Below are 24,390 nucleotides of genomic sequence, written 5' to 3' on the forward strand. Positions count from 1 at the left end.
AACAGCTTTTTCAGAAAACTGTCAGGATGTAGAATCTGATCTCAGGTCAAAACGTCTGCTATAGAGATTTGACACGGCACAAATAAGATGATTGAGAGCCTTTGTGTAATAATTTCCTTGATCAGGTTCAGAATCATGCCTCATTAAATACAGTAACTGTGTGTATAGCTCAAACGTGTGGCCAAGGGGCCTATTGGAAAGGAGAGGGGAAAAAAAATGAATTACCGGTAATTGAAATATATTGAAATATTTCAATTCATTTTATCCTGACATGTCATTCTTAATAAAAACATAAAAAGATGATAATGGTAGATATATATATAAGCTCACAATGTGTCTCTTTTTTGGCCATTTCGCAATAGCCAGAGGCAATGGTTATTTGCAAATACCAAATAACTTATTTGGTATGGAAAAGTTTGAGAACCCCTAGTATAGCAGAATAAATGTTGAAGTTAAAGATTTTAGGTGAAGTCTCTCTTTTTTCTTTTTTTGTGGCTTTCGCCTTTATTTTATTTACCAGACTGGATTACCAGCCATGGTGCCTGGACCATTGAGCCATGGACCAGGCCTCAACATTAATTCTCATACTGTACATTGCACATTATTTTAAATGTGTTCTCTAGTCTGTACTATTAAAACCCAATGGGACATTACATATAAATGCAGCTAAACTGCCCTACATTTGGGACCACTGTCAGTTTCCTGCCATTATGCAGTGCAATACTCAAAACCTTGCCCTTGGTTTTCTACCATTGTGAGCTGACCATGGTCTGTGGGCTTGTTTTGAGAGTGACATCATCACTAGAGTCACTAATGTCAAAGGCGTGTTGCTCACAATTTCCTCTAACATCTCCGGTGTGAGCAATAAAAAACACACTGCCAGTGATTCTCGCTGGCAAAATGAAGGCCGAGCTTTCTGGCCTGAGAGATTGCTGTGCTGGCTGTGAATTACCACACTTTTGTGCAAAGTTTTATCTGTTGGCTGACTGTTACCTTCCATTATAAATGATGCATACAGATTTATTTATATCGGGTAGAGGTGATAGAATGTGGAATGTGGCCCAATGTGTCTTTTGGGTACTAAAATACATTCCAGTTCAATTCTGTATGTGGCTGAGAAAGTGTGTGTGTGTGTGTGTGTGTGTGTGTGTGTGTGTGTGTGTGTGTGTGTGTGTGTGTGTGTGTGTGTGTGTGTGATTATATCCGTGCATGACCCACTCTCTCTCTCTCTCTCTCTCTCCCTGTGCTGCAGTGAACAAGAACTCTGGGTTCTCCGAGGTGGCTCTGGCGGGCCTGGCCAGTAAGGAGAACTTCAGCAGTGTCAACCTGCGCAGCGTCAACATCTCCGAGCAGATGTCCAACAACAGCGCCGTGCCCTACAAGAAGCTCATGCTCCTGCAGGTCAAAGGTCAGTCGACGGGACACCCCGTCCCCTGAATTAACAGACCCAAACACAAACACACGGGGATCCATACTGGGTATTGCCTATACAGCGAGTGAGTGAGTTTTTTAAGTGGTGCAACCACTTCCTTAACTGACTGTGTGTGGCTGGGTGGGTGGCTGGGTGGGTGCGTCAGAGTACGAAAACAGCATGGTTGTTTTTCACCACCTGTGCGCAACCTAACACACACAGACACACACACACACACACGTATTTACTGTTTTTGGTGATTTTGGGTGTGCCAGTACAGTACAGTACAGTACAGTACAGTACAGTACAGTACAGTACAGTACAGTACAGTACAGTACAGTACAGTAGAGGGACCCCCACACAGTAACTGTCATTTATCAACCGTTTCGGACGCGGGGTCGCTCGCCATAATCGGGCCGGCACCCTGGGTGCGTTCCTGTGGGTCTGGAACCCCCCCCCCCCCGGGGACCCCCACACGGAGTTGCACCACTTACTTCACACAGGTGTGTTTTTGTATTATTTGAGCCACGGACCACCGCTTGATGGGATTTAGCCTCGCAGACCCAAAACTAAAGAACTGAAGATAAGATTTTGTCCACAATTCCATGCCGTATAGATAGGATAGATCACAGGCAGACTTTGGTCAAAAATAACAATTCTTCTACATTCTCTAATTGTGTAGACCTCTTGTAAATTAAGTAATGCAGAGGTTTAACAATAATTTCACTCTTGAGAGCATATGATGGGGTCCATTTGGTTTCATTTTACACTCAATAGTTAGAGATCTCTAAGGGTCCATTTGGTTACCAACTCCATCATTTAGCTAGGGACCACCCGGAACTCCTCAAGGACCACTGGTTGAAGAACCACTGCTTCAGGATAAAAGATACTGTAAAATAGGATTATTCCTTCTGTTGCTGTGGGCATAAATCAGTCAATGATGACAAGTGTGATCCCTTTTAGGAGGTGACAACAGTTGGAATTACATTATACTCCTAAATTAGGAGTAGACTGTAATTCCAACTGTTGTCACCTCTTCTATCTTTGCCAACAGGCTGTCTTTTCAGGCATGGATAATGAACAGTGTTTAAAGAAGCAGTGGTGTACGATCGCACGTCTTACCGATTGTTGTTGCAACAACACACACACACTCAGAGGACTGAGTGCTAATTATCTGTTAGCATACTGATAATAAATGGCTGTCACACACTGCTGAGAAATATCTCCTGCACTGCCCTAGGAAAGGGAAATTGAGGGCAGTCCCCTGGAAGAGACATACTAGAAAAGGCTCTTGTTGTTTGCTGTATGGATCAGTAGATTTCTGTAGTCTAACCAAAGCAGATCAGATTATCTGTTCACTTAATGCTGATGTTTTGGATCAGCTTAATGTCCCTCGGATGTTTACAAGGATTATCCTTGTCTGGCAAACCCAAGCTAGTCTAGCAAATCATACTGGGCCTGTTGCTTATAGGGGTCATCAAGCTACTTGTCGCAAACCTGGTAATTGGCATTTTTACAAAGCTGTGGAGGATGCTGCTTCAAGGGTGTGCTCTCCAGAGGATGTCTAAAATGGGAGATCAGAGAAACGGTCTATTTTTGTGTGTCTCTCACTCTGTGGGCGACAGCTGCAGTCCGATATATCATGCCCACCACCACTCCTGGATCCTGGCTGATCCAGCCTGCTATCTATAATCCCAAACGAAATCCACTAAATCGGGGCGGCTACCACTTTGTTGTGGGGGTTTAAATATTGTAGTAAACAGTTCCTCCTGACTTGTGATGGTGATCCATCAAGTGCTAAGTCTGTCTCTCTGTGGTTGTTTGTGTCTGTGGATCACCAGGCCGACGGCATGTCCAGACCAGGCTAGTGGAGCCCAGAGCGTCGTCCCTGAACAGCGGAGATTGTTTTCTGCTGTTAACCCCGCATCACTGCTTCGTCTGGACGGGGGAGTTCTCCAACGTCATTGAGAAGAACAAGGTCAGTCTGACTATAGAAGTATAGGCGAACAAACATTCTGTGAAAATGGCAGATCTACAATGGATCTACACATGTTACAACGGCGTTGCAACATGTGTAGATCTGACTATAGGGCTGGACTGGGTCAAAAATGCGGTCCTGACATTTGGGCTGAGACCGGCCTACCTTCCACAACCCCCACGCAGATAGCAGATACTCTACCGCCATGCTCCATCGAGGCACACACAAACAAGCCCTAATAACACCTTTACATACAGACATCCCACCATGTTCTGATCATTACTGTCTTTGTATTTGGTCCAACACACATGGTGAATAGAAGGGCCCTAACGTTGTGAAGGGCCCTAACGTTGCTTCACAGCCTTGTTGTGACCATGTGTGTGTTCAATACCGAGCCACTCTGACACGGCTTTAAAGGCTCTGTTGTTGTTAAGGGTGGGCTTCACGTGCAGGAAGTGTGTGTGTGTGTGTGTGTGTGGGTGGGCTTCGTGTGTGTGTGTGTGTGTGTGTGTGTGTGTGTGTGTGTGTGTGTGTCTGTCTCTCTCTCTCGTGGAGGGAAGTGAACAGCTGCAGGAAGCTCTACGCGGTCACAGTGACCAAGGCTATTGTTCAGAGTTTGCCAGGCTGGCCCGATGGCCCCCAGATGACTGAGAGGGTCATTGACCTCTATCTGAGCGTAAGCCTCTTTTCCACTGCACCATTAAAGGGTTCTGAGAACGCTAAATAACTGTTGTATTTCCAACCCCAGCATGCCTATTCTGGGGCTAACATTCAGCAAAGATATTTAGTGCAGAGCGAAAACAAGAGACGGCCTAGTATGGAGAGCCGTCGGGAACCCGGTCAACTTTATGTATAGGGTTTAAGTGTTTTAACGATCCGGTGTTCAATTATTGGTTTTAGGCCCTGTGGTGGGAAATCACTCCAAAGGCTTTTCTGAATATTTACTACTGCTAGACGATCAATCAATTACTCAACTAAGTAATTACGTTGAAGTTACTTCTAATGGAATCAGAGAAAGCTATAGGAGGACTATCTGATGAATATATACTAAAGTTAGTCTTATCTTCTGTAGGCTAAAGAGCTGGCCAACTTCATCCAGACCAAAAGGGACCTGGGCTGCCGGGCCAACTACGTACAAGTCATCGAAGAGGGAATCAACACACACAGTCAGGTCTCCAAGGAGTTCTGGAAGATTCTTGGAGGACAGGGCAGCTACCAGTGTAAGGATTTCAGCCTGTAACAGACATACAGTATAGACATAACATGCTGTTTTACTATAATTTACTAGACGCCTCTACCTTTGGAGCGATGGTTATCAAACGTTTTCATGTGAAGGACCCCCAAATTAATGTTTGGCAAGGGCATACAGTATGTGGGTGACCACCAGTGACCACTGATGCCCATCTGAAAATATTTTGTGCCAGCGACAAGATTTGTATCATAAGAAAAAAGGAAATAAGATATTTTTAAAATGGACCTACAACATGTTGCATTGTGACATGTTGAGCTGATTTTGATTTTGATGCTATATTAACCAATTTTAGAAATTGTCTTCTTTAGGAGAAAACCTTCGCACACCTAGAAATTAGGCGTATGCACAAGTGCGTAGGCCAGTGGACATCAATGAAAGCAATAAGGTACACCCGCACACTGTATTTGCACGGTACATGAGTATGTTCTTATTTAATGAAGAAACGTTTCGGTCCCTCCGGAACTTCCTCAGGCATGCCTGAGGAATTAAATAAGAACATACTCGTGTACCGAGCAAATACACAGTGTGCGGGTGTACCTTACAGAAATTGTCTTCTTGCAATCAATCAATAAACCCTTGTTCTTTGCACCTTTGTAGCAGCAGGAACACCAGACGAAGATGAACTGTACGAGGTAGCCATCATGGAGACAAACTGTATATACCGTCTGATAGATGACAAGCTGGTCCCTGATGATGACTTCTGGGCCAAGGTCCCACGCTGCTCCCTGCTCAGCTCCAAAGAGGTACTGAAAAGCCCAGGTTGGACCCAAATTGTCTCAACACTAATTTCGTACTGTATCAGTGGTTCAGAGACGTGGGTTGACCCAGAGCCTAATCAACATGAGTTAGACTTTAATATATTAGCGCCCCTCACTTTGACACGTTCACTGTTGTTCGTTTTCCTATGCAGGTTTTGGTGTTTGACTTTGGCAGTGAGATGTATATATGGCATGGGAAGGAAGTGACGTTGGCTCAGAGGAAGGTGGCTTTCCAGCTGGCCAAACACCTGTGGAACGGGACGTTTGACTACACCAACTGTGACATCAACCCCCTGGACCCTGGAGAATGCAACTCGCTCATACCCAAGTAGGAAAGACACAAACTACAACAGATCTTGCATTACATTACACACACTGGACCCTGGAGAATACAACTCGCTCATACCCAAGTATGAAAGACACAAACTACAACAGATCTTGCATTACATTACACACATGCACGCACACTACTGAAGGTCATTCATGCCATGCAAAACACACACACACACACACACACACACACACACACACACACACACACACACACACACACACACACACACACACCCTCACACACACACACACACACACACACACACACACACAGATAAGCATAATGTATTAAGTAACTCCAAGCACAGTATATAATCAAGTGCATTAATTGATTCATACAGTTAACCCAAACACACGCCAGGTCCTCATATGTCATATTACTTAGAGAAATGCATACGGTAAGTTTGCATCACGGACAATCCCCATCAATTACTCCAAGGCTGTGCATTCCCATGTTACATTCTTCCCTCCCACAGTGTCAGTGGTCAACTACTACTGTACACGGCAGTAAACAGCTGCTGTGTAAACCCCTCGGCATGTACAGCATCACAAGCTATAAATGGGCAGGCTTCATCTCACCACTGAGGCAAACTGTCTCTCTCTTAGCTCCATAGAAAACGTGTTCCCGGTCCGTAGCTCCTAGTTGGCTACAGAATAAAACCCAATACAATAATGTATATTTAACAGTAACCAGATGCACTGCTTTATGCACACCAAAGAAGCGTCCACTACTATATCTGTGTGCCTGGTGCTTCAATCAAATGCCCCTTTGGTTGAATTGTTGAATGAATTTGTATAGTTGCGTAACCATTCTCTCATTTGCTCTGTACCTGTAGGAAAGGCCAGGGCCGTCCCGACTGGGCCGTGTTCGGCAGGCTAACCCAACACAATGAGACCACCCTGTTCAAGGAGAAGTTCCTGGACTGGAGTGACTCCAGGAAGACACCCAGTCCCACTAAGAACGGCAACGACCACGTGAATGAACAAAAGGTATAGTTCTGACTTTTCTCCTAGTATAGGAGATGATGTGGGGGCAGAACCCTTTTAGTTCTTAGTTTGACATAAGTTAGACGATCTATGAAGAAGTTGGCTGAACGATTTTGGCCTTTTCTTTTGTGACCTTGACCCAATTACTGAATTTAACCAGGTAATCATTGACAAACAGAATGAAAAGGGTATCTGTTCCCTGGGGAGAAATAATGTAATAATATAATATGTGTAGACGTCCTCTTGACTGGGACACACAGGAAGCAACAGAATTAGAGATGCACAAAAAAACCTTCTCTCTCTCCCAACTATTTGACATTTCATTCCCTCTCCCTCCTATGTCTTGATATATGGTCAATATATCCTTGGGCAAAAATTCCCCCCCACGTTTTTAAATCCTTGGCCCTGTCATTAGGAGCAGTCGTGTTCGGAGCAGCCGCGGGCGTACAACGCCTCCCTGATGCTGCCCGTCCGCCAGGCGCCGGTTCGCACCGTGCTGGACGGGGTCAACGTGGGGCGGGGCTACGGCCTGGTGGAGGGCGAGGAGAGGCGGAACTACGAGATCAGCACGCTGGCCGTGGAGGTGTGGCACATCCTGGAGTTCGACTACAGCCGCCTGCCGCGCCAGAGCATCGGCCAGTTCCACGAGGGAGACACCTACGTGGTGAAGTGGAAGTACATGGTCAGCACCGCAGGTCAGTGAGACAGCTGCCATGTAAAAGTACTCCATTGTTTTACTCAACCCATTTAGGACTGAGGATGTCTTCTAAATCCTAAAACCTAAAACCCCCATCTGAAAATATGTTTTTCCAGGGACCCCCCGCCCAGAAGCAAAGATTTGAGTTGAAACATACGCCCTGAAAGAATATATATTCAAAGATTTGCGCCACACTTTCACGATTTTTCTAAAATAGCAGATCTACAAGCTCGTAGTATGGCACTCGGTGCCGCGCTATGAGCTTGTAGATCGGCTATTTTTCAATAGCTAAAGTATAACATAATGTTTAAAACACCAAAAGGGGTTCCCGTCCTGAATGGGTTTAAGTAAACGTATCAATACTGCTTTATCAAGACATGGTAAAGTGTAGTAGGTCAGTGTACGTCTACCATAGCCTGACACAGTTTGAGGGAGATACTGTACCTCCCACATGGTGAAGTAGAGTTACGTTATGTTTAGTGAAATGTCTCCCATTGCCTGTACCTACCTGACCTATCTTAGCCCCATCTGTGACCTCTGACCCCTCTGCTGTAGCTCTGGGACTTGGTCACATAGCCCAAAGCCATTAAAAAAATATATATATAGAAGGTCCTGGGTTTGATTCCCGCTCGGGGCACTGTGGGTGCTGGCGGAGTGTTTCCTCCTCCGCGTCATCAGTGCCCATACCCGAAAGCGGGGTTGACGAAAGGGCCTTTCTGTGTGAAGTTTGCATGTTCTCCCCGTGTCCCCTAGGGTAGGTACCCTCACAAAGACATGCAGTAATCCTGGTCTCTAAACTGCCTCCCCCTGGCCAGCCGGGGCACCTGATGGAGGGGAAAGGAACTGGTTGGAATAACGTGTTCCTTCCACGCGCTACGTCCAACCAGGGAAACTCCCCCCTGTCAGGTGTAAAGGAGCAACTTGGACACTCAAGCATGAAGGAAGCATGAGTTAAGTCCGTTGCTCTCCCCAGGTTGGCGGAGGGTGTGTAGAGCCCAGGATCACATTAGATGATTGACACAAGGGTGAAAAATGGGTTACAAAATCGTGGGATAAAAAATATATAAAAAAAAGTACTCCGGAGAGGACAATCGCTGGGAAATAACCTTTTAAAGAATATTTCTTTGACAGGCCGTTCTAGAAGGTCTATGACCGAAGGCTTGCTTTAGTATTTATTTTATATATAAAATATAAGAAAATCAGATAACACAGACGTGTACCAGATGCTCTGTCTTCGTTTTGGTCTTTGCAGGCACCCATCCTCCTATACTGTGATCTAGTCCCCATATAAGAGCTTGGCTAGCGATTATAGTAATGTCAATCACCTCTCCTTTTTTATCTACACTATCTCTCTTGTTACCACACACTGCACTCTCATTCTGTCTTTTTGCTCATTGCTCTTTGATGTTTGCTAATGACCTGTCTTCTGCTGCTCTCTCAGTGGGGAAGAGACATAATCCAGAGCAGATGAGGACAGCGGGAGCCGGCAAGGAAAAGTGCTGCTATTTCTTCTGGCAAGGACGTAACTCTACCGTCAGTGAGAAGGGGACGTCGGCTCTGATGACAGTGGAGCTGGACGAGGAGAGGGGAGCGCAGGTACGGCTGCACAGACAGGGTTTCAGACCGAAGGAAGTTCACCCATTTTGACCTGAGATCAGATTCTAAAAATGTCTTCTAAATCCAGTTTTCTGAAAAAGCTATGTTTCTATGTCAGTCGTTCTTCGATTTTTCAAAAATAGCAGACCTACAAGCTGTTATGTTACTGAATGTTGCCACTAGATGTCAGTCTTACATGCACAATCTCAGGTACTCACTCATTTCAACTCCAATGAAGTAATCATTCAAGGCTTAAATACTTTACAAACTTACTTTACTGTGAAACACTGTCACAAATGTTATATTCAATTGGTTGTTTTACATTTTATATTGGTATAATATTATTACTAGAGCGGTGCCTGGGGGGCAGTTACACTGTACATAGTGTAACTGCAATTAATGGGAAGCTTGGACAAAATAATTTCACACTCCTTTGTGGTTAGAGTGTCCGCCCTGAGACTGGGAGGTCTGGGTTCAATCCCCGGCCGGGTCATACCAAAGACTCTAAAAATGGGACCCATGCAGTGCCTCCCTGCTTGACACTCGGCTTCAAGGGTTGGATTGGGGGTAAGTCCCTGCGACATACTAGCGTCATGTCCAGGGGGTGTACTTGTACATCAAGCTGCCTCACGCTACAGAAACAGGAGATAGGCTCCTGCCCCTATGGGCCCCATGGGTCGGCAAGGCTACTTACTTACTTGTGACGTGGCAATAAACTGAAATGGAAGTCGTCTATAATTCTTTATCTGTTTGTTTGTGTGTGTGTGTCTCTCTCATGAACATGTGTGTGACCTCTCTACCTCCTTCAGGTGCAGGTCTTGCAGGGCAAGGAGCCACCGTGTTACCTTCAGTGCTTCAAAGGAGGGATGGTCATCCACTCGGGCAAGAGGGAGGAAGAGGAGGACAGCTCCCAGAGTAAGAGCACAACATCAATGCATTTATGAAGGCTGTGACTTGTCAATTCAGCAGTGGTGTGTCGCTATTAAAATGAGTGTGCAGCAGCAGGTAGTGGACCTGGAAGGGATGGTGTGTTCCTCGACGTGCATTGCATCCTCCTCACTGTCGGGTGAAAATAAACTGCATGTGTATAGGAGGAGACTTGTGGTTGTCATTAGAAAAGAAGTGGCTGGTGACTGCATGTTATAGAGAGTGTCGCAGTCCCGCGCCCTTTCATGACGACGCCAGGCCCAGGAAATAATTCCCAATGCATTTTTCCCCATAGACATTTGAAGAAGTATTTATTTAAAGACCTTTTAAACGTCGTACAAAGCCAACTGGAGTTGTGACAAATCATGACAATACACAATATTTTGGACCAAACAAATAATTACAAAGAAGAAAAACAAGAAAAATAAATCCGGACTATAAGCCGCTACTTTTATAGTTCAGTGTGGCTTGTATATGTACACATTAGTTATTTTCCCTGAATTCAGCTGGTGCGCTTTATAGTCCGGAAATTACGGTAATCATCCACCTCGCTACCTAGATGGTAGTAGGTAGGTGTACAGTATAGCTATAGTTGGTGTTAAACAGTACTGACTGACAACCTTTGGCCACCATTCAGTCCCTTCTATCACCTCTCTCCCTCATTGCTAACATCCACTCTCATCAGCCAAGAACGTTGCTGTGACTTTTGTCAGTCATTTCAAGTTTGACAACCAAATCAGTTCTGTGGGCAAACTCAGTTTCTTTCAACTTAGGCTCTTGGCTAGGATAAAGGCCTATCTCTCCACCTCTCAGAGGCTCTTAGCTAGGATAAAGGCCTATCTCTCCACCTCTCAGAGGCTCTTGGCTAGGATAAAGGCCTATCTCTCCACCTCTCAGAGGCTCTTGGCTAGAATAAAGGCCTATCTCTCCACCTCTCAGAGGCTCTTAGCTAGGATAAAGGCCTATCTCTCCACCTCTCAGAGGCTCTTAGCTAGAATAAAGGCCTATCTCTCCACCTCTCAGAGGCTCTTAGCTAGGATAAAGGCCTATCTCTCCACCTCTCAGAGGCTCTTAGCTAGAATAAAGGCCTATCTCTCCACCTCTCAGAGGCTCTTAGCTAGGATAAAGGCCTATCTCTCCACCTCTCAGAGGCTCTTGGCTAGGATAAAGGCCTATCTCTCCACCTCTCAGAGGCTCTTGGCTAGGATAAAGGCCTATCTCTCCACCTCTCAGAGGCTCTTGGCTAGGATAAAGGCCTATCTCTCCACCTCTCAGAGGCTCTTGGCTAGGATAAAGGCCTATCTCTCCACCTCTCAGAGGCTCTTGGCTAGGATAAAGGCCTATCTCTCCACCTCTCAGAGGCTCTTGGCTAGGATAAAGGCCTATCTCTCCACCTCTCAGAGGCTCTTGGCTAGGATAAAGGCCTATCTCTCCACCTCTCAGAGGCTCTTAGCTAGAATAAAGGCCTATCTCTCCACCTCTCAGAGGCTCTTAGCTAGGATAAAGGCCTATCTCTCCACCTCTCAGAGGCTCTTGGCTAGGATAAAGGCCTATCTCTCCACCTCTCAGAGGCTCTTGGCTAGGATAAAGGCCTATCTCTCCACCTCTCAGAGCCCCCCCCCCCCACCACCACACTGGCAAGAAAAAGCTCGACCACATCATCCCGGTCCTCCCAACACACCATTGGCTTCCCGTCTGTTTTAGAATAGATTTTATTATGTTTACTTTTAAAGCAATATGGTCTGCCTCCCCATAATCAGAATGTATACAGTCAGTCACACACCCCAGAGCCCTGAGGCCGACTGCCCAGAACTAGATACAAGACCAGAGGTGACCGAGCCTTTGTAGACTCTGGAACTCTCTTAAATAAAGATAATTGTTTTCACAACAATTTTTCACCCCGAGCCTTTATCTCTGCTTGACTGTGTAAACCCTAGTCTTTTTTATTCTCCAGTTATGTAATGTTTTACATGTGTTAGCCTCTTTCAATTCTTCATGTTTGAATCTTTTCTCTCATTCTTGTTAGTTTGTTTTGAAATTGACCTTGGTCGACGTAAATGTGCTTTATAAATGTTTGTGTTGAGGTTACAGTATGTAGAGTGCAGACATAGAAAACTATATGGCCCTTATATTCTGTCATACTGTATATTGTGGAAGGAAGGAACAAAGGCACAATCTAGCCTGCCAGTACTCGATGAGGTGACGCCCTCATTTTTGTCCTGCACACAATATGTTGCACTTCCTAACATGATTCAATTTCAAGCGCAATTGAACAGCGCGACAACAGCAGAATGTTATTTCCCCATCTAGGTGAAACACTTCATTTGATTTTGACCTGAGATCAGATTCTGTAAATGTCTTCTACATCCTGACAGTTTTCTGAAAAAGCTGTGTTTCTATGTCAGTCGTTCTTCGATTTTTCAAAAATAGTAGACCCACAAGCTCGTAGCGCACCACTCTGTGGCGCCCTATGAGCTTGTAGATCTGCTACTTTTCAATAGCCAAAGCATAACATAATGCTAACACCAAAAGGGGTTCCCGCCCAAAATGGGTTAATTTAACAATGAACTGTGTGTTTTGTATCCTGTTGATGCAACCAGTGCTCGTCCCACACAAGTACAGATGATCAAATCGCCTCATGCAATCAGCTAGTGATCTCCTTAATTGTGCCCCATCCCCCCCATAGCTCTCTACTGTACTATGAAATAAAGCAGGTGTGCCTTGAAATGTCAATTTAACCCATTAAGACCTGAGGATGATTCTACAAATTCCTTCTAAATCAGTAGTTCTCTCACTTTCAAGATATTTCAAAAATGTACAATCTCCAGGTATAATCAAGAAATATTGATTGAGAAATGTTTGAGGTTCTGTTTACCTCGTACTTCCAATATATAAAAAATAAATAATTACGATCGTCTGTAAAAAGTAATTCATGATTTGTTTGATCCATAAGTTTTATCATTTATCTGTCTGGTCGATTAATTCAGAGATGTATTCATATTCAATTCCGTCCCTCTTCCTCTTCCCCGTGCAGATGACTGGCGCCTGTACTGCGTGCGGGGGGAGGTGGCAGTAGAGGGCCACCTGCTGGAGGTGGCGTGCCACTGCAACAGCCTGCGGTCGCGGGTCTCCATGCTGCTGCTGAGCGTGAGCCAGGCGCTCATCTACGTCTGGCACGGCTGCAAGTCCCAGGCACACACGCGGGAGGTGGCGCGCAACGCAGCCAATAAGATCAAAGAACTGTGAGTATAGGACACGCACTGCAGCCAATAAGATCAAAGAGCAGTGAGTATAGGACACGCACTGCAGCCAATAAGATCAAAGAGCAGTGAGTAGGACACGCACTGCAGCCAATAAGATCAAAGAACTGTGAGTAGGACACGCACTGCAGCCAATAAGATCAAAGAACTGTGAGTAGGACACGCACTGCAGCCAATAAGATCAAAGAGCAGTGAGTATAGGACACGCACTGCAGCCAATAAGATCAAAGAACTGTGAGTATAGGACACGCACTGCAGCCAATAAGATCAAAGAACAGTGAGTATAGGACACGCACTGCAGCCAATAAGATCAAAGAACTGTGAGTAGGACACGCACTGCAGCCAATAAGATCAAAGAGCAGTGAGTATAGGACACGCACTGCAGCCAATAGGATCAAAGAGCTGTGAGTATAGGACACGCACTGCAGCCAATAGGATCAAAGAGCTGTGAGTATAGGACACGCACTGCAGCCAATAGGATCAAAGAACTGTGAGTATAGGACACGCACTGCAGCCAATAGGATCAAAGAGCTGTGAGTAGGACACGCACTGCAGCCAATAGGATCAAAGAGCTGTGAGTATAGGACACGCACTGCAGCCAATAAGATCAAAGAACTGTGAGTATAGGACACGCACTGCAGCCAATAGGATCAAAGAACAGTGAGTATAGGACACGCACTGCAGCCAATAAGATCAAAGAGCAGTGAGTAGGACACACGCCGTAGCCAATAAGATCAAAGAGCAGTGAGTAGGACACACGCCGTAGCCAATAAGATCAAAGAGCTGTGAGTATAGGACACGCACTGCAGCCAATAAGATCAAAGAGCTGTGAGTAGGACACACACGGCAGCCAATAAAATCAAAGAGCAGCGAGTATAGGACACGCACGGCAGCCAATAAGCTCAAAGAGCAGTGAGTAGGACACGGATATACTCTTGTGCCTCTTTTTTCAACATATCTGACGTGCACACTGTGTCGCGTGGGTTAGAAAACTGTCATCCAGCAGAGACTTCTAAAAGTATCTACTGGTGATGATGATAATACAACTTTATTTGTATTGCACTTTTTTAAACAAAGTTACAAAAGTGCTTGAACAATCAAAATGGTAATAAAACAACAATAATGCAATAATAGTAGAAAAACAACAGGACAATAACAAACCAGATATATCTTGTGTCTGAACTTACAAACGATGACAAGGAGATAAAAGGCCATCCTGTAGAAATGGGATTTTAAGAGGCACTTTTGGTGTTTTAAGCGTTACGTTAAACTTTAGCTATTGAAAAATAGCAGATCTGCAAGTTCAAACTTATTTTTTTAATTTCGACGTCAGGCCTGAATGGGTTAAAACTCGTTAATGATCTGGTTAACCTGAGTTCCTCTGGTAGGCTGTTCCAGAGTCTGGGGGCCTTTATTATGATGATGATGACGATGATGATGAAATGTCTTTTTATTAGCATTCATTATAATTCAGTGTGAGTGACACTGTTGTCTTTGTTCAGCTGTCCGCTAGAAACCGGCTTCCATAGTAGCAGCAAGGTGACCATCCGTGAGTTTGACGAAGGAGCAGAGTCCTCTGGCTTCTGGGAAGCCTTGGGGAGGAGAGACCGGAAGGCCTACGACTGCATGCTGCAAGGTGGGTGGAGCCACTGGGGATTTATAAAACTACATTTAGTCACTGATGAAAACCCATTTAGGCCTGACCTCGAAGTTAAAAAATAAATCTTCTAAATCCTCCAGTTTTCTGAAATAAATATTTTCACGATTTTTCAAAAATAGCAGACCTACAAGCTCGTAGCGCGCCACTCGGTGGCGCGCTATGAGCTTGTAGGTCTGCTGTTTTTCAATAGCTAAATTATAACATAATGTTTAAAACACCAAAAGGGGTCCCGCCCAAAATGGGTTAAATGAAAACTAAGCTATGATGACTATATGTCTATAACTAAGACTAAATATATTGACAATTTCATCAACAACAAAAAACTACACTAAAATGTTAGGAAGGGGCTATAGTGGACAAGAGATCCCGTATAAGTAAAATACACATGTCATGGTTGCATGCTGAAAATAGCCGATCTACAAGCTCACAACGAGTCGCACAGGTTACAAACTTCCAGGTAAGAGTAAGAAAAAGTACTGTGTATAATACAGACTAGAGCAATGGTAAACAAAGGTAAAAAATCACACCCGTGTGAACTGAGTGGTGCAACTCCTCTCTCTCTCTCTCTCTCTCTCTCTCTCTCTCTCTGTCATTAGCAGGCAACAGTGCAGCACTATCTCTCTCTCTGTTTCTGGCACAACAGCGCCCCTACTGGTACTAATAGTCATACTGGTGCTCACAGTCACATAGGTCACATGGGTCAAAATAGTCACATGGGTGGGTTAACGGCACATAGGCACATAGGCACGGACATTGCTGTTCCTTGGAGTGGTTGCACCACTCAAAAACAACAAATGAAGTGTCCATTACAGTGCGTCATTAAGTGTCTCCCTGTATCTGGTCATAAAAAAAAAAACATTTGAAAATCTGACCTTTTTGACCCTTTAGACCCCGGGAGGTTCAACTTCACGCCACGCCTCTTCCTGCTGAGCAGCAGCTCGGGGGAGTTTTCAGCCGTGGAGTTCTTCTACCCGGCCCGAGACCCACAGCTGGTCAACTCCCTGCCCTACCTCCAGGAGGACCTGTACACAGCCTCACAGCCAGGTACACACACACACACACACACACACACACACACACACACACACGTCCTTTGCCTGATGCAATGAACAACAAATGTGACGAGCCTGCCATCGCGCAAATTCCAGCTTTTCACCAGAGAAAAACTATATATATATTTATTTTCTTCCAAAATGAGTTAATAGCACAGGCAGACTCTTCACATACTAGAGCATGTCTGAAAATAGTGTCAGAGCTGAAATCGACATGTAAATATGAAACAAATGCTTAAACGTGTAGCTAGGTGTAATGTTAAGAGTCCACAGAAGTGAACCTTTCAAGCCTGTTTTATCAACTCGCTGTTGTCTGCAAGACATCACTCTATAAGCCATATCTCCAAAACTGGTGGGTCAAACTGAACAACCAATATGTCAATTTGAAGCTATGATTCCCTGCTTTCATATGACATGACAAAACAAAACTAGGCTGACCAGCCTAGTAGTGTATATATATATATATATATGCATCATCAGGTTGATCTTATCGTCTCCATTTCTCTCTCTCTCCGTGTCCAGCCCTGTTCCTGGTGGACAACCACCATGAGGTGTACCTGTGGCAGGGCTGGTGGCCTCAGGACAGCGAGAGCACGGGATCGGCACGCATCCGCTGGGACGCGGACAGGAAGTGTGCCATGGAGACCGTGCTGCAGTACTGCAGAGGTACAGTACGCAACTTGGCCCGCGGCAACCTGTGGGTCACACTAGACGGAATCTTGACTTTTAACATGGCAATGTGGTATGGCAATCTAAATGTAAAAGGAAGAAGCAAGCTGCAGCGAATAGTAAACCTAGCCTCAAAAATCATTGGGAAGAGACGGAAACAATTAGGCTGTAGGTATCTACAAGGAGGTACTTCGTAAAAAAGCTATCAAGATAGCAAACGACCCCTCTCATCCACTCTGCAGGGAGTTCCAACTACTTCCCTCTGGTAGACGGTACAAAGTACCAAAAGCTAACCGTTTTTTTTTTTAATTCCTTCATACCAAATGCCATTAAGGCACTAAATTATGTATTTGCCACTGTTGTCCTGCACTTTTTTGCCATGAGAAAATAATTGTTTAAGTGTTGTTGCTGTTGTTGTAACTATTTGTTTTTTACTGTTGAGACCGAAGACACATTTCCACACGTGGACAATAAATGAAACTAACTAACTAACTACTGCTCAAGAGACATGCTGTATGTGGCATGACAAAATGAAAATACAGTCACTGTAACACACATTTGATGCGTTACAATTACATGTTCGAGTCAAACACTGCAGTGAAATGTTAACGGTGGAATGTTGCAGCGAAATGTTGCTGTGAAACGATATAGTCTATTATTACAGTGAAACGTTAAAGTGAACAGCTTCGGTCTAAAGTTTGCAACGAATCACTGTAGTGACACATTTAAGTTATTTGACAATGTGTATAGCCGAATGCACCCAATCCCAGCCAGGCCATAAGACAAAAATAAATATGCACTTGTTTTCCTTTTATAATGTGTTTCTGTTGCACTTTGTCTTAGTCAGCTTCATTTTTTTCCCCATTTTTTTTTTTTTTTTTGTAAGGCACTTTGAATTGCCATTCAATTAATGTGCTATACAATCCTTCCACAGAGAAGAACGAGAAGAAGCCTCCCAAATCCTATCTCATCCATGCTGGTCTTGAACCTCTGACTTTCACCAACATGTTCCCCTGCTGGGAGCACAGGGAGGACATCGCCGAGATCACAGAAAGGGTAGGTTGTTGTCAGGCTCTTGTAGGTGGTCTGTAAACGGTCCATCGGTTTATTTGAAACCATACGAAGGAACCATCAGAAAATCGTGTCAAGTTGTCACATGGTAGTGATTTGGGTTTTATTCGAGATCGGAAATAATACTTAAATATGGGAAATATCTTCTCACCGGAAGAAAGCTGTGGTAAAAGCAGATGTTCTAGCATCGGCCAGGAAGGTGCTAGAATGCTACTTTGGCAGACTTACAGTGAGTCCAGCATCTTCCAGAACAGGATCCCATCAAGGAAGTCGGTCTCTCCACATTTGTCTGGTTTGGAAACCTGGTCAAGAGACACACACTGTACAAACTCTAGACTAGAGCCCATCCACATCTGCTTCCTGAGGATCATGTCCTGGCTGATTGCCCGACCGGATCCACACACTGTACCCTGCATTGCGACGCTCATTGCCCAATAAACACATGGCTCCAGCATGGGCTTTTCTATGCAGATTCTCTATAGCCACCTCTTGAACAGAAATGTCACCCAATAATCCTCCTGAGGAGTGCAACATCAAATGATCAGCAGTAAGTCCCTGGTAAAGAACAAATCACACCTGTGTGAACCGAGTGTTGCAACTCCCCTCTCTCCCCCCCCCTCCTCTCTCTCTCTCTCTCTGCTCCGTCAGATTAGCTTTATTATGGATATCAATGAACCTAGACAGTCAGTAGTTGGATTTGCGTCCAGCAGGTGGCAGCCATGTCACATACTTCTCACTTTCCAATTTCACACATGCGCACACCACTCGTGCTCATGACTGATACATGATACACACGGACATTCCTGATTGTAGGAGTGGTTGCACCACTCAAAAAGTGACATACATTGTTAATTATGTATTCATTATGACCATGGATATGCTCTAAAAGCGTGTACATAATTTTTTTCTTTTTAGATTTCAGCTGGTCTTTAATGTCTGAAGTATGCTACTGTATATAAATGGTGTGTGTGTGTGTGTGTGTGTGTGTGTGTGTGTGTGTGCGCGCGCGCTCTACCAGGAGGCAGAGGTGTGTAACCAGATCATTCTGGTAGAAGACGTCCTCGCCAGGCTGTGTAAGACCACCTACCCACTGGCAGACCTGCTGGCTCGGCCGCTGCCTGAGGGAGTGGACCCCCTCCGTCTGGAGGTCTATCTATCTGATGAGGACTTTCAGGTGAGACCCAGCATTTTGGTGACTGATACTGATGTAACCTACAGTAAGGCCCAAACCACACCAATTCTTTAAGGACATGTCACACCAATGCAGCTCCTTGCAACTGCCATTGGGGATAATGGTTGCACAGGCCCTTCCCATCTGGGGGCCCTAAGCTGGGGGGGTGGCATTTGGCTGTAGCTCAAAGTGAACATCACTCGGGTATCTAGTTTATATCTAGTCTGACCTGAAAAACTTCCAAAACTCATTCAAATATCTGTGAAGGTGGCCATTTTCAAGATATTTTGGCCGTTATCTCTGGAACGGAAAGTACAATCTGCTCAGTACAAACTTGTCGGATGCATGTTTGTGAGGTCATGTTCGCCTCTAGCAACTGCCGGGGCCCTAGGTAGGTAGTCGCGTAGTTTACATATACGGTGGGCTGGCACTGTGGTAGCTTGCAACTACTCGCAAACGTTTTGTTGCAAGGAGTTGCATGGCGAGTCATTGCTGTGGTTTGGGCTCCCTGGAATGCACCTGTGTACATGTGTCAAACAGTTTATGATATAATAATAACTGTGTTGTCCAGCTGTCATGATGGTACTGTACTCATGTGGACTGGACACCCTTTCCTCAAAATATCCCCTTTCTCTCTCTCTCTCTCTCTTCATTTCTGACTCCCTCTTGTCTTTGTCGGATCATGGGACACCACACACGTGACTTCATTATGTTTTCAGCCATCCTCTCTCCATTGCCTGTCTCTCTGATACTTAACCTGTTCCATTCACTCCACCCTCCAGGGTGTTGTAGGGGCTGATGGGAAGGTGAGTCCTCTGACGTGAGCATGGCCAGGCCCGACAACAAGCATCCGCACTAGTCATTCAACTTCATTACCCATAATTCTCTTCTCTTTTTTTTTTATCAAATCTTAACGTACTCGTTACGTTTCTGCCACAAAACACCTTTAAGCACTTTCAACCTGCTGTCTCTAGTTTGGGTATGTCATTATAGGCAAACATTTTCAAAAAATATTCACAAATGGCAAAGAATAGCCAATCTACAAGCTGGGGCTTGTAAATGGGGTATTTGTGCCAAGCAACACCATCATATGACAACGTGTAAGATAGGGCTTGAGTGGTTATGACATCTCACTTGTGAATGTTGTTTTTTCGGCATGTTGTTCACTCACAGCCAGGCTACAAAATAAGTTGTGTGGTTTCACTTTTGGTCCAAGCTGATGGGACGTTGTTGTTGGAAAGAATGAGGTGTGGTTTTCATCTGCATGAGTGTATTCTCGTAGACACTAGACATCATTGCATTTCTCATCTGGGAGATGAGAGACAAGTTTTGGGAAGCATTCCCCAAATTAGGTTTGTGAAATACGGTATTAAAAGACAGACTATACTCATCCATAACACCTGTGTTATTGTGTAATGTAATTAAAAAAAAAAAAACGTAATCAATTAATCTGATATTATCGTACGACGTATGTAGACCATAGAATGATGATGAAACTACACATTTATGGTAATCTGAAGCCAAATGGGCATCTTGAAATTGCTTAATATTTTTACCCAGCAGTCAAAAACCTAAATAATTTGTATATAGAATAATGTAACGCAGTCGCAGAGTCGCAGACAAGCATTCATATTTTGGTGAACCTTCTTCTTTACATAATGCATAACTAAACCGATTATTTAGTTGATCACATTCTTTATGGATTATCCTATGAATCGTGTCTTAGTGCAGCGGGTTCTGAACATCGTGTGTGTTTCTACTCCCACAGAAAGCTTTGGAGATGACAAGAGAGGACTATGAAAGTTTGGCCAGCTGGAAGCAGGGTAAGCTGAAGAAAGTCAAAGGATTGTTCTAAAAGGTCGAGACTGACCATGACGACATCACAGACCACTGATGTGCAGATATGTTCTGTCAGACTGGAGGAGCAGGACTCGCCGGGCCGGGCCAACCGCTTCTGGACTTACTCGGATCTCCCTCCTCTTTGTTCAACCTCTGCAAAGGTGAACAAGAGCCTTCGGGGTCTGCCTCTCTACTGAACAAATGCTGGGAGAAAAAAAAAAAAACTAATAATGGAGGGATGAGGAGGAGAGGAGAAGAGGAAGCGGTCACTAAGCGGAGGTGTGTGAACCTCTCGTGTTGGTTTTCCATCGTTATCCTTTTTTGTGTTGGGTTTTCTCTGCGTAGGACTCTACTGTAAATGGATGCTCTTATAAATATGTACATGTGTGGGAGGGTGTGTACTGTGAATGCGTGCGAGTGTGTTAATGTGGCACTTTTTTGAATCGACTGTAGTTATGTCATATTGTACATATGTGTATACTATACAGACCAACCATTGCCCCTTCTAGGAGTCCCTACAACCCGGTGTTTTCACCTGGATGGGCGTGGTTTTTGCAGGACGTCGTGGGCGTATACGCTTCGGCCAGCCCCGTCATGGCCGCCGCGGCCCCGTGCTCCGAGTTGCACGTTCATGAGTTTTAGTTACGTTAGTTTTGTAATACACCAGTCATGCTAACATTTCAGTCATGTCATAACATGTGCCCCATATCATGTGCCATGAAAATATTGGATGAAATAAAGAATGTTTTTTAATTCAAACAAAAGCATGTGTTTTTTTTTTTTACATCACTTGGCAAGAGTGCAGGCAGAAGTGGGCCGGCCCAAGCAAGGCATGAGCCGATTGGCTGCCGAGTCAGCGCCAACGCCGTGCTGCCGAGTCAGCGCCAGCGGCGGACACAGTATATACTCAAGTAAATAATTATTACAAATTATTTAAGTACATTTTCACACTGGCTGATCTGCACACTCGAGGCGCGTGTGTGTGTGTGTGTGTGTGCGCACGCACGCACACAATAACATTTCACAGTTTGAACACTACAGCTTCAATTTAATGACATACATGGCAACACAATAATAGCCTCTAGTCTGGCATGGCAGACTAATGTCATTCTATTTAATAAGTTCTTTATGCTTATGAGTGGCTGTCAAACTCATAATATTATAACGATAACCTGACAATTATTGTTTTAATATGTACCCTTTGTTTTATTCAGTGGAAGTAGTGTACAATTACATCAATTAAAGTACTTCCCCAAGCATCCTCTAGAGGTCATTATAGTACCAAATATTGTTTTTCCATCAGCCAGAGATGTGAATGCTGCAATGGGAGATGAAATGGACTGAGTCATAGTTGAGTCATGTTCAATTCCTGTACATATATGACAGGGATATTACACTCGACCCACCTTAAACTGTGCCAGCGTTTTATGACCACGATGTATGATGCAGGCTTTTGCAACAAAGCCGGGTTAGAACTTCCATCCAAGTTCCAACCCCATCATGCTGAGCTCAAATGTCATTATAGCATATATCTGCAACCTCACCCAATGCTTTAGTGCAAAGTGATGGGTGCTAACGTCCCCTCAGCCCTACTGCATATCCAGAAAATAGCTAAACTAAAAAGACCAGACCAGCTGAGAACATAAAACAACTTCACTAAACAACCACTACGGATGTATTGCGCAAGGCACTAAAACCCATTAAAAACCTCTCTCCAGCTGAGTTCCTCAGTGGCTGAGTAGAGGACTCTACTCAACCAGGAAAACACCCTGAATGTCGGAAAGAATAAAGAAACGAGTGTTTACGTCTGTAGAGGTCTTCACGCCTCTCTTGATAAACGGGACACCAGTGGTGACTTGTGGGGCTGAGGCTGCCTGCCACATGTACCTGTACCTCAGGGGGTGCACACTACAGAGGACCTGACCTGGAGTATGCTGCTACAGTACATGTACAGTACCTCAGGGGGTGCACATTACAGAGGACCTGACCTGGAGTATGCATGCATGCGCACAGAGACACTGGTGGCAAAGAAGGGCAGAAAACTCCTATAGGCTACGTTCACCTTGGCTTGGGTAGAAAAGGAAGTCTCCGAGAAAGTCCTGAAATCATTCTACTCTGCGACCCACTGGTGTTTTCGTCGACTAAAACCAAGACGAAAAATGTTCGTCGACTACCTTTTTCCACTGACTAAAAACTAAATGAAAACTAAGCTATGATGACTAAAACTAAGGCTAAATATATTGACAATTTCGTAAAAAAATAAAAACTAGACTCAAATATTAGGAAGGGACTAGTGGAAAGGAGAGATCCAGTACTGTATAAGTCATTCTACAATTAGTTGCATGCTGAAAATAGCCGAAGTTCACAACGTGTCGCAGCGTGACGCGTTGTGAGCTTGTAGATCGGCTATTTTCAAGTGTAAAATCAGTCATCACAATGGCATCAAGGCCCACCAAAACACATTTTAGTCGAATAAATCACCTGTAGATTTAGTCGACTAAAACTAGACTAACACTAAAACATTCCAGGTGACTAAAATGTGACTAAAACTAAGTGAAAAGAGACTATGACTAAAATTAAAATTTTCTGCCAAAAACCACTGCTGCGACCACCCAGAGCATCCTGACGGGAGCCATCACTGTCTGGTATGGGATGGGACTATTCCTATGGTATGGGGCAAGCCCCGATGAAAGTGGTAGAGGAAGCATAGGACAATAGGTGCTTGGTCGGGGGAAGAAAAGGCTTCTGAAGGACAAACGTCACCCCGGTAGAACACTGTCACTGTCACTGTTTGTGACTTAACTGGCAAGAATCTGAGCTGTGAGGCTTTTCTCCACTTTTCAAGGGATCACAATGGAAATATTAATAAGCCTTTGGGCCTTTGTTGTGTTTTATGATCCCTTTGATATTTCATTTCATGTGTATACTTGTATTTTCTCATGCATTGTTTTTCAATAAATACCTCAATCAATTGCTGTCAGATCAAGGACAAGGACAAAAAAAGCACTTTGACTATAGTGTACTGTGTAGCATTTTACAAATCCCCCATATTCTGCACATGCAAGTAAGGTATTATCTTACCTGTACTACTGCCAACTTAAATAAAATGATCTCCATGCTAACGTTATTTTACCTGGACTATTGACATATTTGTTTTTGTTATCTTTATTCTTATTTTCTTTTATTACATCCAGTATTTCCAATATTATCTTGTATTTCTGTTAGCACAATGTTGCAGAACATCACGGCAACATTTCACTGCTTGCACCTGTAATGAGTGAGTGAGCAACAAATGCAATTAACCCTCTTGAATCTTTTATATAGAGTTAATGAATGTCACTGTGAATATGAAACGCAACATTAGAAATGTCACTGTATGAATATGAAACGCAACATTAGAAAAGAACACCCATGGGTCAGCCGACAATCAACAAAGGTAAAATGCTTCTCTTAAGTTCTCATTCTACATCTAATATATGCAATCACATGGAGTAAGGTGCTGTCTGTGATTGTGCTATGCCGTTGCCATTAGCAGTACCTTCATAGATGGAGAAATCAATCTGTGCATCAACATCATTTGCACTGGATCCCCTTGAGATTTTTACATTTAGCAGAGTCCCACCAAGCAGTCTGCGTGACCTCCATATGCCAGGCAAATGTATGGATTCCGTTAAATGGATTTAAAAGGTCAATTACACCGTGTGGAGACACGCGCGCACGCACACGCAC

General features: G+C 44.3%; 1 protein-coding gene across 11 annotated transcripts in view; it reads left to right on the top strand.

Moving 5' to 3' along the window:
• Positions 1-21,419, top strand: part of svila (supervillin a) — a 109,381-nt gene extending 87,962 nt beyond the window's left edge. For 10 of the 11 annotated variants that reach the window (XM_083778291.1, XM_083778282.1, XM_083778292.1 and 7 more), the window contains 17 exons: positions 1,253-1,408; positions 3,253-3,389; positions 4,462-4,609; positions 5,239-5,384; positions 5,552-5,727; positions 6,569-6,722; positions 7,135-7,414; positions 8,858-9,012; positions 9,822-9,927; positions 12,974-13,181; positions 14,702-14,835; positions 15,748-15,903; positions 16,434-16,577; positions 17,515-17,636; positions 18,670-18,825; positions 19,605-19,628; positions 20,591-21,419. In XM_083778291.1, the coding sequence (XP_083634417.1) occupies positions 1,253-1,408; positions 3,253-3,389; positions 4,462-4,609; positions 5,239-5,384; positions 5,552-5,727; positions 6,569-6,722; positions 7,135-7,414; positions 8,858-9,012; positions 9,822-9,927; positions 12,974-13,181; positions 14,702-14,835; positions 15,748-15,903; positions 16,434-16,577; positions 17,515-17,636; positions 18,670-18,825; positions 19,605-19,628; positions 20,591-20,677 (2,489 nt within the window). In that variant the 3' untranslated portion in view covers positions 20,678-21,419. The remainder of the gene's footprint in view (positions 1-1,252; positions 1,409-3,252; positions 3,390-4,461; positions 4,610-5,238; positions 5,385-5,551; positions 5,728-6,568; positions 6,723-7,134; positions 7,415-8,857; positions 9,013-9,821; positions 9,928-12,973; positions 13,182-14,701; positions 14,836-15,747; positions 15,904-16,433; positions 16,578-17,514; positions 17,637-18,669; positions 18,826-19,604; positions 19,629-20,590) is intronic. The other variant, XM_083778284.1, reaches the window with a different exon arrangement.
• Positions 21,420-24,390: the final 2,971 nt, after the last annotated feature.

Source organism: Protomyctophum parallelum (genome assembly GCF_964188405.1).
Source record: "Protomyctophum parallelum genome assembly, chromosome: 12".
Taxonomy (NCBI): Eukaryota; Metazoa; Chordata; class Actinopteri; order Myctophiformes; family Myctophidae; genus Protomyctophum; species Protomyctophum parallelum.